We start from the raw sequence: 16,814 nt of genomic DNA on the forward strand, positions 1-16,814 counted from the left end.
CACAACACAAATTCACCACTGCAGTAGCAGCAACATAAGGTACCACGCCATGAAGACGCTGGAACATCACGATTTTCATGCAAGGACTGCTGGCTGAAAGCCTGAAACTCTAAAATCTCTGAAAATCGCACAGATGAGTAGATCACCTATATCACGTCTGATACTTACATGACTAATAGATAAATTAAGATTACTTGGCTGAAATAAAAAAAATCGGAAAAGAGTCCTACAATGCTACAAGAATCATTTCTTCTGGACAACAACATGTGCAAGAGCTAAAAAGAATCGATGAAACACGGTGAGAAAAAAAATGGTGTCTAGTACATTATCTATCCGCTGACAAAGAAGCGCAACGCGCCTTCTACAGATCTTCATGCAAGAGTTTGTTCAACAGGGCGGTCATGAGCGAATCCCTTTTCTGAGCTCTTGCTTCTTCTCTCATCCTCCGCTGTTCCTCCCTCTGTATCCACTCATGCTCCAACACCAGCCGCTCCTGCTCAAGCCTCCGCATCGACTGCCTCCATTCTTGTTCGAAAACGAGCCGCTCCTGCGCACGCCGCTCCATCGTCTCGTGCCACTGCATATCCATGTGCTGTTGCTGCACCAGGAATTCCTGCAACAGATCGTGGATGCTTGAGCTGACCGCCCTTGAGTTCGTTCGTTGCGATTGCTGCCCCTTATCACCGCCAGCCTTCCACTTTTTGGTTCTAATTGGTTTCTCGTCCTCGGTTGCTTCAGCGTCATCTTCCTCGTCATCAGACTCCCCAGGTGACCGGTCACCACTAGGCCTCTTTAGTTTCTTTTTAACTGAAGCTCCTGATTCAGACTGAAGGAGTTGGCGTTGCATGTTTCTAGCACGTTCAGTGAAGACTGCATGTAATTCTTCGAAGAAGGGGCAGTGTCTACCGTTTTCTGGATCAGATGTTTCTTTCCCCTGATGAGAAATAGAATGAGTTATTGCTCCATAAACTAAACAATGGAGGTTACTATATCAGTAAAGATATAATGAAACAATTTAGAAGCCATTTTGGAGTAAATTTATGTGTACAAGTGTCCAGGAACATTTCCACATGGAAGCTTGAAATTGGTCCCATCACCCAAGCAAACCCAACAGCAGGGTCATTCTAAACCTAACATCAAAATTTTAAACCCCATCTGAACTAATCGCAGTACTTGTCTATCTCCTTCAAAGCTCTTTGTATAATTCTTAAGTTCAAGTCTTGTACATTCTTGTGATCCGTTAGACATATTTTCCCTAATTCTCTCACTAAACCTAATTAAACCATCTGACTATCCACACCCTTTTCTGCCAGAGTTTAACTTCATTATCCCTTTCTGTGAAATGCCAAACGTTTTGTTATCCTAATTTTAGCCCTTATTTTGAAAAAAAAAATACTTTTCAAAGTAAAGGATGGAAAATGTCACATACTTAGCCACTACCATTGCGGTTTATCCGATAGAGTCATATATGGTGGAGTCCAGTGTGAACCCAAAGAAAATGTTAGCATCCTTTTTCTGAAGAAACTTCCTAAGTGCTCATACCGGCTCCATACCATCGTAGAAATAGAAATAAAATATCTATTCAACCTCCAATTCTGGATGGTTTGCCACTGAGCTTTCCCTAAAAGCAGAGTGATTCCACCTTCACTTTCCTTTGCACTTTACTATCACACATGGCACCATATTCACCTGAGCTGACAAGTTTTCCCCTTTCTATCAGGAGCCATTATTCATTCCCCTTATATTGTTGAAACTTCCTTTAATTAACCTAACCGCAAAACAGTTGTCTCATGTTGGATTAGCTTTTACCCCAAATTACAACGAAGTGGAATAGACTCACAAAGCATCACTTGTCTAGCACTAGAGCATATCAGTATGAAGAATATGGAAAGCTTGAACTGTGCTATGGTGGAGAAAATCAGAAACGAAACTACCTTGAATGTTTAGCATTACAGAAAACTGCATTAGACCGGCATGTACTTCGTAATTTTGAGCTGCAAGTTTATACGAAATCTCTGCCGACACTTGAACATTTGCCATTGAACACATCATTTCTCAAATCATGATATCAAAGTGCAGTCTAGATTATTGTTTTATAGACAAATAGGGGTTGCCCCCCTTTCAAACAGCAACTGAAACATTACTCCTGATAATATCAGAATGAGCTCCCAAAATGAGCTCCTGATATAAACCATTTGGTGACCCAGAGCCTAAATATGGTAGCGGGGCCATGCGTTGGAAATTGCCATCAACGTAAGGGCAACACGTGAGGAATCGTTTTTTTTAGGATAATCCAGAACGCAGTGGTTATCCTAGCAAGGTGGGGGTGGAAGGGAGAGGCAGGCAGGGACGCAGGGTATACAGTTACCTTATAGCGGTTGACGAGGTTCTTCCACTTGCACTTGCACTGGTCGGCGGTGCGGCGGTACCCGCGCGCCCGGAGCGCGTCCGCCACCGCCTCCCACAGCGTCTTGGCGCTGCGGCCCGTGGACGCGGCGGCCTCCCGCTCCAGCTCCCCGCGCGCCGCGATGAGCTCCCGCGTCTCCTGCGCGCCCCACTGCGGCACCCTCTCGTCCCTAAACCCGCCGCCCGCCTCCATCGCCCCGCCGCCCCCTCCCGCCCCGGCGCCGCCGCGCGCCTATCGACACCAACGCGGCGGTGCAGAGCAGGCTCCGCGGGCGTTCCTCGCTCTCTCCGCGTTGCTCGATTGGCTTGCTTGCTCTGCCACGCGACCCGTGGCCTCGCGTCGCTTTTCTTCGCGTCTCGCCGGTGGATGCTGCTGCTGCAGCTGCCTGCCATTTCTTACTTTTCTGCGCATTCACACGCCTCACTCTGCGCTCCGAGAGGAAGATGGGCCCATCCCGTTCACACTAGCTGTAGGCACATCGTTTCTATAGTTTTAATCATCGTTTTACTGATAATTTTATTAGGTTGGACTTGACTGGACTGGACTGGACCGGGCCCGGTGCCGCCCACCCCACTGGCCTTCCATCACCAAGGATCCAAGAACAGTTGATATTCCTGCCTTTTTTCCTGTACAGATTACTCAGCTCTAGGAGAAAAACAAGAATGCGCACCAGACCCAGTTGTTGGACAACCTTCAATTGCATATATTTGCATACCAGCATGAGCTGATGAATTTATTCAATAGGATATGTAGAAGAAACACAAACATTTTTCTTACAACGAATAGATCTACTCCTGCACTGTACCCTTTCTGCCGGATGCGCAAGCTGTCCGCCAGTGGTCACACGGTAGCTTCTGTTACCACGTGAAACTTCCATGGCGCTTTCTGTGAGCTGGGGGGTCGGGGACTCTCGTTTCACCACAGCCTTCAGTTCATCAGGGTTGTCGGCCACAGCGTTTCTTTCACCTCTATCTACCTCTACCAATATTTTACCACGGCTCGGATCTTGCCAAGTCACCGGGAAGTAATTATTACGGGAGAGCTTCCTACACCTGAATAGTCAGCTGCTTCAAGTGCTTGCAAGAAATGGTCTTCACTTTCCGAAGATCAGCTCCTTCAGAGATGTCACAGGTGAGCTGTTGCCGTAGGCGCCGGTATCTCTCCAGAAGGTGAAACCTGAGCAAGCAAGGTGATTTTCACAGTTAGGAGACTAATTCTGAAGAGTGGCAGTTCATTAAAGAAATATAGGTGTGGTCTTCGCTCCTCTGAATACGGAGGAATGGTTGGGGTGAAGACATTTTTATTTTTGACTGAAACTCCACTAGGAAAGTAACAGATTAATTAGAGATGAGTAGGAAGATAACCTAGCCATAGAAACAATCCAAATGTTGTTGCGAAGAAAAATTCTCTGCTGATGCTGTCGCAGCTGGAATTGGAAACAATTCAGGGGTTAATCGTCTTGGAGAAGAAATGTTTCTAAAAAACAGCTATTAGTAACAAGTCAGGGCTGTCATAGCTGCAGCAAAAACATACCAGTACATGCAGGCCAAGTTACCCCAACCTTGTAGGATAGATGCCCAAATAGAACCAGTGAACCTAATGGATTAAAAGAAACGAGATTGAGAGAGGTCATAGAGGAACACTGACACAACATATGCAACCCACATTTTGTTGACTATGGGAAAAAACACCCATATAAAACTACACTCAAACTCTGACAGTGTCATGTTATTTGCTTTTCAGATGACACTTCACGAGAATGAAAATTAGGTTAGACATGAATGAAAAATATCCAACCTATGTCGGTGAGGTAATTGTATGAGGATGTAAATGAAAAAAAATCTTATTGGATGATTTTGGTACAGCCTCATAGACAGAAAATAATTAGGTTGGCAATCTTGCCATACAACCTCATCTACTCTATTTGCCACAACAAATAAATAAAAATTATCTCTCTTATAGTAGACATTTTTCAGGAGTATACTATGTCATAAGACAGTAAGACCTCAACAACATGACGAAACATATTTCACTACTGATTGGACCATTGGAGTCCTGCTTCAGATACTTTAGCATTACTCCAGTTCACAATGCCAAATCTGATTAATCTATGTTAAACTATAAGTGGACTGCCTACCTCTTTCCATTAGATCGGTCTTTTGGAATAGTTGGTTAGTGCATGAAGCTTAATATGGTATCAGAGCCAGGGTCTTGAGTTCGAGTCCTGGTTTTCACAATTTATTATATAAATTGCTGTTACCCCCCCTCTTGTCTACGTACTGGCTTCTAGGGCCATACGCCTCTGTTTACACGTGTTGACTTGTCTCCGCCGCGTCACACGTGAGGGGGGATGTTAAACTATAAGTGGACTGCCTACCTCTTTCCATTAGATCGGTCTTTTGGAATAGTTGGTTAGTGCATGAAGCTTAATAATCTATAAGCTAAGCAAATCTCTTTTCCATGTGTAAGCATGCAAAACACTTAAAATGCTGATTAGGAATAAAATGATTGTTTCTGTGGCATCAGAGTAGAAAAGGAAGTTGTGAGTTGACTCGTCACATGAAAAAACAATTTTCTTCTTAGATTCTCATATAGTTGTGCTCAAATTTTGAAAAGAGGCGGCTGAAATATATAATACCACATTAGATCTCTGATAAATACAGCACGAGGAATCATAAGTCCATTTCCAATCATTGCAAGCAACATTGAGAAAGATGATAACCCTTCGATGTTACTTGGGTTGAGGTAGTTTGTCCACTGCACAACCCACCAAACAAATTATAAGTGAATGTCTCGTGTTAGGTGATTCTAAATTCTCAAGTTTCGAATGCTGCAAGTGTAAAAATTTGAATACCATTTGTGCAACTGGCATCCACATGAATAGAAGTGTGGCAGTCCAACCAGACAATGATCCCACAAGCTTAGTCCCTCCCTCGGAAAGCTTGCCCATCCTGGCCTGAATTGAATGCACCAGCAAATCAAGAGCTAATATAAGCTAGGACAAATGTATTAAAAAAGATATGGTGTCATGAGAAATTGAGAAGACAATCTACTTTTAGCCCTAGATTGATTAATCAGCACGAACGATCTATTATAAAGGCATGTGAACAGAAACAGAAAGGATATAGCAGAGTAAATACAATGTACAGCCTTATACCTAGATTTTTTTAATGGTCACTGGGGGGAAGATACCTATAATATTAAGAAGCAAAATAAACTCTATTGAAAAAAAATTCCTGATGAAGCAAGTGGACCTAAAAGACAGATTTAAATAGATTGAACTACTACTAAGTAAAGAATCATTGGTCAGATTTGTACTGCGCTAAAAAAGAGGGAAAAAACCTACCAGGTACAAACAATATAAAATGCCTGAAATAAGAACTCTGTCCAGATTCCTAATATGGAACTGGAATTATTATCAATACATCTATATTTGCAGAAAGTCGTTCTTAAATTCAGAGGCTACTTTACCGCCTAAAATTGGCATGGGCTACTAGCAAAAGTCATGCAAGTGATGGAAGATTTGTCTATAATTACCTATTGGTGCAGTACAACTTAGATCTTATAGTGCTTTTTTTAGTTTTCCTCCAGGCATTGAGATGGTAACAGAGCACAGCCACACATGCATACTTACTATGCTAAAGGAGAAACAAACCTACCACGCTACAAAGAATATAAAACGTTTGTAATAAGAACTCTATCCTGATTACTAATATGGATTCGATTATTATCCGCGCAACTATTTTGTCTTTCTTAAATCCACGGGCTAATTTACAACCTAGAATTAGCATGGGCTACTATTCAAAGTCTTGCGAGTTATGAAAGATTGTCTATAGTTACATTGCATATTGGTGCAGTACAACATAGATTTTCTACATTTTCTAGTTTTCTTCGAGAGATTTAGATGGTTCACTACAAAGCTTAAACAAGACTACAAGAGGAAGCATCATACCATGACAACAGCAGCAACAGCCAGAGAGCCACAGATAATGCCAGGCAGCACGCTATTGGGGATGAAGGGAACAAATGTTGACCACATGACCTGCATTTTGAATTCACATTGTGAGAGAGAGGGAGAGGAGATACATTAATCATATCTAAGATCAACATTGGACGGCATAGCATTAGCATCAACATTGCAAGATGAGCAGTAATTGTGACCTGAGGGAGCACGGCGAGGCCACCGATTGTCATGAAATCCTCCCAGAGCTGCCAGAGGGTTCCAGGGAGCCAGCCAAGGTAATTGAGCAGGTTGAGGAGCAGCCCGGCCGCCACAACAGCGGAAGTGGCGAGAAACTGCGGCATGGGCATGGAGTCGGCCATGGCGAGCTGGACGATGACGATGTAGGTGGAGATGCTGCCGAGCGTCTGCACGATGACGGCCTCCGTCTCCCTCTTCTTGGCGAAGTAGGACATGAGCGACAGGTTGCCGAGCAGGCCCGTGAGCATCCCCTGAAGGAAGCAGGCAGCCAATGCTCGCCATCAGAGCATGATAAGGAACTGGGGATGGGAAGTGTGAGAGGGGGGGTGGGGGCGTACGAGCCAGGGGACGGCGAAGAGGGCGGCCTTGTTGCCGGCGAGCAGGTTGCGGGAGTTGAGGATGATCTGCGGGAGCTGGAGGAGCAGGAAGGGGAGGTTGGCCCCGCCGGCGAACTTGGCCGTCAGGGAGTCCCATTCCTGGTACTGCTTCGTGACCTGCGCGGCAACGGACACCACCGCGAATCGAAATATCGTCAGATATTCGGACAGCGGCTAAGAATGTCGGGAGGAGGAGAGCGAAGCAGACCTTGGGGATCGGTGCGGGGGTGATTGTCACAGCCTCGGTGGCGTCGGGCAGCGCGTGCCGGCGGCGGCGGTGGAGGAGGAGCGCGGAGCGGTAGGAGCTGGACGCGGGCGCCGCGGAGACGAGGGGGTCGAGGAGGGCGAGGGCGGGGGACGGCGGCGCGAGGGAGCGGAGGACGGGGCCGCGGCGGGAGAGCGGCGTGGTTGTCGCGGGAGGGGACGGGCGCAGCGGGAGGCGGACGGAGGGCAGCGACATGGCAGCGGAGGTGGGGAGGCAAGGCATGATGGGACGGTGGGAATCGCGGGGAGCGAGCGAGTGAAGTAGTGAGAGGGAACGTGAGGAGGGGAGGATGGGGAGGGAGCCGCGGGGGACGCGCGCCGTGGTTGCGCCGGGTGCCCAGGGGAAGGGGCAGGGCACTCGATCCGATGGACCCGGGACCCCGCGCCGCCGTCCGTTCTTTCTTGTCCCCGTCCGTAACCTTCTCCCTCTTCTCTACATCCGCCGGGCTCTACGGAATTGTAGCCAGTGGTTTTCTTTTCAAAAAAAAGGTAAAATGCAACCACAGTGCCGAAAGCTGGGAGCTAACGGCATCTCCAGCCGCGTCCCCAAAATGTCCCCAAACACCGTTAGATCCAGCGTTTAAGAGACGTGTTTTGTTCTTATCGTGTTTGGGGACGTCGCTCCCCAGCCAAGTTCCCCAAACAAAATTTCAGAAATTCACAATTCGAGCGAATTCATTCAAATTTGCTGTATATTACATAGATTCGAACGAAATTCGATTAAATTTAAACTAAATCCTAATCTAGAAGTACTTGCGGCGGCTAGAGGCGTCGTAGTACTGGTGGAATGTACATGTCGTGCTTGACGCGCTCGTCGGACTTATCGACGGGCTCGTCCTTCACTAGGCCGCTTGGCCCAGCCTCGCCGTCATCGGTGAGGTCCACGGGTGGCTTGCCGGTGTCGCGGATGGACATGGCGATCGCCCTATCGAGGTCGCCCCTCCAGGCGTCCTTGTCGTTCAGCGACGCCGCGAACGCCGCGTGCAGCCCTGGGCAGTCCTCGGGGTCGTCGCTGCTCGCGATGAGTTGATGTTGCCGCTCGTACTCCGGCAGCAGCGCCGCCTTCCCGGCTGTCTCGTCGTCCTGCTCCTCCTCCTTCACCTCCGGCTTCGGGATGAGGAGGGCGCCACCGTCGCGCCTTTGTTGTTGTCGTTGCCGCCGCACCTCGGATTGACGGGCGGTGTCGCGAACTCCGGCTCCTCCTTTACCTCGCGCTTGGGGACGGTGTAGGGCGCGGCGTGGTCCGACGAGGATGGCGTCGATCGCGCTGGCCTGCCGAGGAAGAGTTGGAGGAGGACAAGTGTAATAACCCAGAACATAGGAACATCGAAGGGTAGATTTAGAATTGGGATGTGCATTTCATCGCAAAACGAGGGAAATTTTCGCGCTTTATTGCAACTAAACCTAAGAGGGATCGAGGTTCTCTCTCAATTGCAATTAGGGTTAGGCAAGGTGAGTTAAGAATTTCGACATGATCTCTTTTGTAACTTGTGTATTTGCGAGTTGATTTTGATTTGACAAGTCATATTGAATTTAAAACTAAAAAGGTAAAAGATAAACAATATAGAATATGAAATATGAATTCATAATTCAAATACACTTCATAATTGAAATGCATTTCATAATTCAAAACATTTTGAATTTCAAATTGCAATATAAAATACACATCATTGATAAGTAAATGATATAAATGTAAATTGAGCTCATAACGAAAATTTGAGCTTTATTGATATTCATACACACATACAATATCTTTACATTATTCTTTATACAAGAATTGGATGAATAAAAAGCCAAATAAAAAGAAGATTACATGAATTTGAATCTATACTAAAATCCGAAACTAATGTCTTGGAAGAAGTTGACCTAGATCCTATCCATCCTTGAAACCTGCAAAACAGAGAGAAAGCACTATACAGGGGGTTAAAAGCAAGACAGTAACAAGCCAGGTGTGAAACCAAGTATCAATGACACTTGTGCTTGTCCAAAACTTGGACAGCATAGGATAAGTCACACCAGACGAAACCTGAGCCTCACCACAGGGGCTCAAGTTTCACCAAAGTGGTCACACAGCTCATGGAGCTGATGTGCCACTGATGCGTGTAGTTGATACGTCCGTTGGGAACCCCAAGAGGAAGGTGTGATGCGCACAGCGGCAAGTTTCCCTCAGTAAGAAACCAAGGTTTAATCGAACCAGTAGGAGTCAAGAAGCACGTTGAAGGTTGATGGCGGCGGGATGTAGTGCGGCACAACACCGTAGATTCGGCGCCAACGTGGAACTTTGCACAACACAACCAAAGTACTTTGCCCCAACGAAAGCAGTGAGGTTGTCAATCTCACCGGCTTGCTGTAACAAAGGATTAACCGTATTGTGTGGAAGATGATTGTTTGCAGAAAACAGTAAAACAAGTATTGCAGTAGATTGTATGCGATGTAAAGAATAGGACCGGGGTCTACAGTTCACTAGAGGTGTCTCTCCCATAAGATAAACAGCATGTTGGGTGAACAAATTACAGTTGGGCAATTGACAAATAAAGAGGGCATGACCATGCACATACATATTATGATGAGTATAGTGAGATTTAATTGGGCATTACGACAAAGTACATAGACCGCTATCCAGCATGCATCTATGCCTAAAAAGTCCACCTTCAGGTTATCATCCGAACCCCCTCCAGTATTAAGTTGCTAACAACAGACAATTGCATTAAGTATTGCGCGTAATGTAATCAGTAACTACATCCTCGAACATAGCACCAATGTTTTATCCCTAGTGGCAACAGCACATCCATAATCTTAGAGATTTCTGTCACTTCCCCAGATTCACGGAGACATGAACCCACTATCGAGCATAAATACTCCCTCTTGGAGTTACAAGCATTTACTTGGCCAGAGCATCTACTAGTAACGGAGAGCATGCAAGATCATAAACAACACATAGATATAAATTGATAATCAACATAACAAGTATTCTCTATTCATCGGATCCCAACAAACGCAATATATAGAATTACAGATAGATGATCTTGATCATGTTCGGCAGCTCACAAGACCCGACAATTAAGCACAATGGGGAGAAGACAACCATCTAGCTACTGCTATGGACCCATAGTCCAGGGGTAGACTACTCACTCATCACTCCGGAGGCGACCATGGCGGCGTAGAGTCCTCCGGGAGATGATTCCCCTCTCCGGCAGGGTGCCGGAGTCGATCTCCTGAATCCCCCGAGATGGGATTAGCGGCGGCGGCGTCTCTGGAAGGTTTTCCGTATCGTGGCTCTCGATCGGGGGTTTCGCGACGGAGGCTTTAAGTAGGCGGAAGGGCAGGTCAGGGGGCCACACGAGGGCCCCACACCACAGGTCGGCGCGGCCAAGGGCCAGGCCGCGCCGCCCTAGGGTTTGGCCACCTCGTGGCCCCACTTCGTCTCCTCTTCGGTCTTCTGGAAGCTTCGTGGCAAAATAGGACCCTGGGCGTTGATTTCGTCCAATTCCGAGAATATTTCGTTAGTAGGATTTCTGAAACCAAAAATAGCAGAAAACAAAGAATCGGCACTTCGGCATCTTGTTAATAGGTTAGTTCCAGAAAATGCACGAATATGACATAAAGTGTGCATAAAACATGTAGATATCATCAATAATGTGGCATGGAACACAAGAAATTATCGATACGTCGGAGACGTATCAGCCACCAACAGCACATCAAGCATAGCTGAGTCACAAGCCAAGCCAGGCTTGTGTGTCACAGCCAGAGGAGAAGCACAGCAGAGATAAATAGGGTAGAAACCCTAGAAACAAGACATCAGTCGACCAGGTCACCATTCATCAAGTAACCAGCCAAGAACAGTAAGAGTTCATCATGTTCTTGCTCAAGAACAACACCAACAACCACTGAACCCATTTATCTATTCAAATTCACCAACCCAAAACTCAACGGAAGTCATGGGGACATAAACAAGATCATCAGGAGCTATGAGGAGAAGGACAAGTAACAAGAACATCAAGCAACTGCTCAACAGCAGTTGATCTTAACCATCTAGGAGCTGGAACAAGGTATACTTGATACCTGGAGAGGATCCAGTGGATCCAATCCATCATTTCTGCATGACACCAGTCATGGGTTGAGCAGATGCTCAAGGGTGATCATCACTTGGTGTTGACCAAGGATCACTGGCAGTAAAAAGGAGCTACTAGAGTCTAAAACCATCCAGACACCATTTTCTGCATATAAGAGGGAATAGATGCACAGAGCTGCACACAAGTAAGAACACATGCACATATAGCACCAGTAGAAGGTTTACCAGTAATAGCACCTACCAAGAACCACCTAGTGAAAACCCTAGCCACTAAACCATCAGAAAACCCTAGATTTCTTCACAGGCTAGCATAATGGCTTTCATATCAATTATGATTCCCTATTATGCAAGCAAAGGTGAGCAGCCAACAAGAACTAGCCAAATGTGTGAGCAACCAATCAGTAGCAAGGCTACTGAGGTCACATCAAACACAAAATCATCTAATTAACCAAGAAAATAAGTCATCATCATCCAGTAATGGATTCAGACTTGGATTATTTCCAAATTGAGCATGGAAATATCAAACCATGCATAGCAAGGAAATTAATCAACACTGCATAAGCAGTTCATCAATAATTAATCCACCCAGACATGAATACATCGCAAATTCATGCATGAATCATGCTAGAGCATCACTGTGAGACAACAGCAGCACACACACACATGCATAAGCATCATAAGCATACATCAGTGACAACACACTACAAGAAAAGTTCTGATAGACAACGTCTCAAAATCGTCCGCTAAGGGGTATTTTTCGTCGCCTATGGGCCTAACCCGACGATATGGGTTCTGTTGTGGAAACTGCGTCAGGCAAAGTCCTACGACGATTTTTTCGGTCCGTCGCGCTTGGGCGCCCTTCCGCCACGGAAAATCGGACCGTTGCCCAAGTGTTTCCGGGAGCCCATTGACTGCTGACGTCATGCAAACTGACACGTGGCAGACGCCGTTAACTGGCAGTTAACGGCGTTAACCGGCTGAAACCCCGTGGTAGATGGTAGGCCCACACGAGGCCTACCACGTCTTAAGCGGGCCGGCCCATTAAGTTTGCGGGCCGGGCCAGCTGACTTAGTTTGACCGGTCAACTATATAGCTGGGCTGGTCCATTAGTTACGTGGGCCGGGCCTAACCTCTAAGGTTGACTGGTCAAAACTTTAATGGGCCGGCCCACTAAGTATGTGGGCCGGGCCGAATGCACTCGTTTGACCGGTCAACAGGCAAAAGGGCCGGCCCACAAGACATGTGGGACCCACTTTCCTGGTATCGGGCCGGCCCATTTACAAAGTGGGGTCCACATTAAAGCAACTGGGCCGGCCCAAGAAGTTATTGGGCCGGCCCAATTAGCATGTGGGTCCCACTTTCCTGCTATCTAGGCCCATTTAGTACGTGGGGTCCACATTTGATCAAATGGGCCGGCCCAACAAGCTGGGTCGGGCCAAAAGCACCGGTGGGTCCCACTTTCCTGTTAAAGGGCCAGCCCATTTAGTATGTGGGGTCCACCATATAGCAAGTGGGCCGGCCCAACAAGATAGTGGTGGGGCCAAAAACACAGGTGGGTCCCACTTTCCGATTAAAGGGTGGCCCATTTAGTATGTGGGGTCCACCATATAGCAAGTGGGCCGGCCCAACAAGATAGTGGGCGGGCCAAAACACCGGTGGGTCCCACTTTCTGTTAAAGGGCGGCCCATTTAGTATGTGGGGTCCACCATATAGCAAGTGGGCGGCCCAACACGCTAGTGGGCCGGGCCAAAAACACAGGTGGGTCCCACTTTCCTCTTAAAGGGCCGGCCCGTTTAGTATGTGGGGTCCACCATATAGCAAGTGGGCCGGCCCACCAAGATAGTGGGCCGGGCCAAAAACACTGGTGGGTCCCACTTTCGTCTTAAAGGGCCGGCCCATTTAGTATGCGGGGTCCACCGCAAAAGCAATTGGGCTGGCCCAACTAGTTAGTGGGCCGGCCCAGTAGTGGGTGGGGTCCACCTTAAAGCAAGTGGGTCGGCCCAATTAGAGTGTGGGGTCCACAGTAAATCAAGTGGGCTGGCCCAATAAGTAAGTGGGCCAGCCCGTTTAGTTGCTGTTTATATGCCGGCGTAAAAGGCGCTTTAGGATTTTGCGGGCCGGCACGTATGTGATTTCGCTTAATTGGGCCGTTTAAGGGATAGGAATTCGTGATTTAGATATCGAGAATATTTACGCAGCATTGATTTCTGTCGGATAGCCTCACTTACCACAAGCACCAAAGAAAAAATGCGCGAAAGAACTATAAAAACTAACTAAATATTACATCAGCTGCAAGGCTTTGAAAAAATATTACAGAACCAGAGAAATTGAATGGTAATTAAACCTAGCAATACAATGAAGCGATCCGGCAATCTTTTAAGTTGTCCATGCAGCACCTATATCTGAAACAAAGACATTACAAGTTAAGACAATGACAACAATGGAAACGCAAAGACAACTGCAATATTGTTTGCCAAAGAATTTGGAACTCATCATTTCGTCGTTATAACAAGATCATTGTAATGCGCACAATAAGCAAACAAAGAGTGCATGCCGCATACCAACGTACCAATATAACGAGCATGTTAGAATGAAACGATAGACTTACTCTTGTCGAGTCCCATGCAAACCAACATGTTCGGGGAGTACAAAATTGGCATGAACAACATAGTAGCAGGCTATAAATTTTGTAACAACGACTGAGCAAGATGAAGTTATGATGGCTACATCTACAGAGCATGGAATGTAAACCAAAAATAGAAGTTACGATGGCAAAAGCTAAAGAGGAGGGAATGTGAACCAACATGTGCCAAGTGCAATTACTTCATTTTGGCCGTGAACTAAATAATACTCCTGAACTTATAGTGAAGGGGATGCAAATCAAGATGTTTCGGGATATAAACTTGTAATGAGCAACACATAGAGGATAGTTAATGCTGGAGCTTAGGATGGACCGGATACGAGAATATAGTGGGATCACCTGTGAACTTGTATAAGAGGGAATGCAAACCAATATGTTCAGCTTTCCATCTGTGAGCGTCATGCCAAGTCAGAGAAACAAGTCAATAATGCAGCTTTTGAAGAACAAGATGGCACGCAAAATTATTATCTAGTAGTATGACAAGTTTATTTGTACTACAGGCTAGATAGCAGAGTGATAGCATGCCAAACTAAGTCCTTACTTTGTTAGCTTACAATGAACTAGATACAAAAAATGGCATCACCTCGTAGTACGGGGAATGCAAGCCAACATGTTCATGGAGTAAAAAATTGGCACAAACAACATAGTAGCGAGGCCATAATTTTTGTAACAACGATCGAGCAAGATAAAGTTATGATGGCTAGATCTACGAGGAGGGAATGTAAACCAAATATAGAAGTTACGATGCCAAAAGCTATAGAGCAGGGAATGCGAACCAACATGTGCAATTACTTAAAATTGGCCATGAACTAAATAATAGCAGGATGTTACTATAATACCTATAATTTTTGTAACAACGACTGAGCAAGATAGAAGTTATGATGGCTACATCTACGGAGCAGGGGAATGCAAACCAAAATGTTCAATCGCTTAAAGTTAGCAATGAAGTAGAAAATAGCAACGTGTTACGGTCATAGCTAGGAATGAACTAAAAGAGCTTCGAGACAAACAAGCATACGAACCCAGAACATGGCGCTAAAACAAGGGACTTACATTAGGAGAAGCACTGCGTGGGAGTCACGTGAGATCTTCCTGGGGTTGATAGATCCGGTGATGAAGTATGCTACATGTGCTACTTGGGGTTGGAGAGACGGCCATTACACTTCATGATTACTCATCTCATCTGCAAAAACGTAACAGCGCGTCGTTAGCACAAACAGGTTCCCCCAAGATTAAACAAGAACTTGCAGGCAAGTAATAGAAAAGCGACAGTAGAAGAGTTTAGATCATGCAAGGCGCCGGTGAAGCAGATCCGGTTCATGCACAGCGGTGTCGGTGAGCAAGATCCGATGCGGTGGACGACGGATCCGGCGAAGCGGCTCCGGCGGGGTGGACGATACCGCAGCTGAACCGACTGCGGTAGACTGGCGGATGAGCATATGGTTTCGAGGTACGGCGGGGATGATCCGGTCCGGTTGATGACGGCGTCGATGAAGCGGCTCCGGCAGGCAGCGGATGACGAGGATCGCGAGGGCTCGGGTAGGCCAGGGAAGTCCGGCGGGGGATGTTCGGTGCGGTGGTCGTGGAGGTGGGAGAGAGGGACTTGGGAAGTTCCGGTGGGTGGTCTGAAGGAAATGTATTTTTTTTGGGAGGGTTTCCGGGCTAGGGAGGTGGTGATCCAAAAAATGACGGGCAGACCCCCCCACCAACCGACTTTGCTGCCATCTCCACAGGGGTAGAATGGGAATTTGGAAGCGTGTGAAATTTTTGTATTTTGTGGGTGGGAAGTTTTGCCGCTATGAGATTTTGAATTTGGCCACCGTCCAAGTATAATGATAAAAAATTGTGAGACCGTACTAGTACCTCTGTTCAAGGCCGAGTGCAAAATCAAATCATCATCACGTTGAAAATTTGTTACCAACTTACCATGATCATGATCTACCTACGAAAATGGGCGCATCCACTAAAACTTGCAAAGTATAATGATACAAATTTGTGAGACCGTACTAGTACTTATGTTCAAGGTCGAGTGCAACATCAAATCATCATTACATTGAAAATTGTGTTACCATGATCATGATATTTCTCTGAATTTGGCGCATCCGCTAAATCTCGCAAAGGATAATGATAAAAAAAATGTGAGATTGTACTAGTTCTTATGTTCAAGGCCGAGTACAAGATCAAATCATCATCACGTTGAAATTTGTTACAATGATCATGACATATCTCTAAAATTGGTGCATCCGCTAAATCTTGCACGTGGCGCATCTTGGTGCGGAGCAACTGTCGGTGCTATCAAGGTTGAGGCGTCGGTAGCGTCATCGGGCTCTCCTCTCTTGATAGATCTTCTACATGGCGCGGCGCACCACCCGCCGATAAGCGATCACATGTGAGACCGAGGTGGAGACGTCCCCGGCATCCTCGAGGCGCGGCCGCCCTTCTACGAGCCGGCGTCGACTCAAGGTATGAATCCATGTGGTGCCTTAGATTTATTGTTCTTCTCTTATGATTATTTTGAGCCGAACATGTGTGCTCTTTCTCTGAATATATTGCTTGAAAAGCTTACCAAGTTACTTAAATTCACTTCGTTCTTAATCTTGCAAGCTAATATTGTTATTTTAATGAACGGTGGTGCACGCAAGCAGAATTATTTGTGGGTGTGTTGAGCTGTTAGGCATAAGTCGAAATCCTCATCTAAACGAGGCCTCAGCTTAACACATAAAAAAGGTGTTCAATCTCGCCCACAATACCCTCTTCTTTCCTCTCCCTTTATTGGAACTTGTTTTGAGACAAGGAAAGTGGCACGTGTAATGTGAGTAAAACCCTCTTAGCCAAAATCATCTACGAGCAAG

The 16,814-nt window shown here is 46.3% G+C and overlaps 2 protein-coding genes across 2 annotated transcripts; both read right to left on the reverse strand.

The window, feature by feature from the left end:
- Positions 1 to 110: 110 nt before the first annotated feature.
- LOC127336333 (trihelix transcription factor GT-3b) lies at positions 111 to 2,872 on the reverse strand. Its single transcript, XM_051363140.2, has 2 exons — positions 2,369 to 2,872; positions 111 to 934 (listed from the first exon to the last, which is right to left on the reverse strand). Exons 1-2 carry the CDS (start codon positions 2,597 to 2,599, stop codon positions 362 to 364), a joined length of 804 nt encoding a protein of 267 aa, XP_051219100.1. The 5' UTR covers positions 2,600 to 2,872; the 3' UTR covers positions 111 to 361.
- A 239-nt stretch (positions 2,873 to 3,111) lies between these two features.
- Positions 3,112 to 7,642, reverse strand: LOC127336331 (maltose excess protein 1-like, chloroplastic). The gene is made up of 9 exons (XM_051363137.1): positions 7,194 to 7,642; positions 6,947 to 7,102; positions 6,569 to 6,859; positions 6,360 to 6,449; positions 5,262 to 5,363; positions 5,046 to 5,164; positions 3,941 to 4,003; positions 3,772 to 3,833; positions 3,112 to 3,583 (listed from the first exon to the last, which is right to left on the reverse strand). Exons 1-9 carry the CDS (start codon positions 7,470 to 7,472, stop codon positions 3,501 to 3,503), a joined length of 1,245 nt encoding a protein of 414 aa, XP_051219097.1. The 5' UTR covers positions 7,473 to 7,642; the 3' UTR covers positions 3,112 to 3,500.
- Positions 7,643 to 16,814: the final 9,172 nt, after the last annotated feature.

The sequence above is a fragment of the Lolium perenne genome, chromosome 2, assembly GCF_019359855.2.
Source record: "Lolium perenne isolate Kyuss_39 chromosome 2, Kyuss_2.0, whole genome shotgun sequence".
NCBI lineage: Eukaryota > Viridiplantae > Streptophyta > Magnoliopsida > Poales > Poaceae > Lolium > Lolium perenne.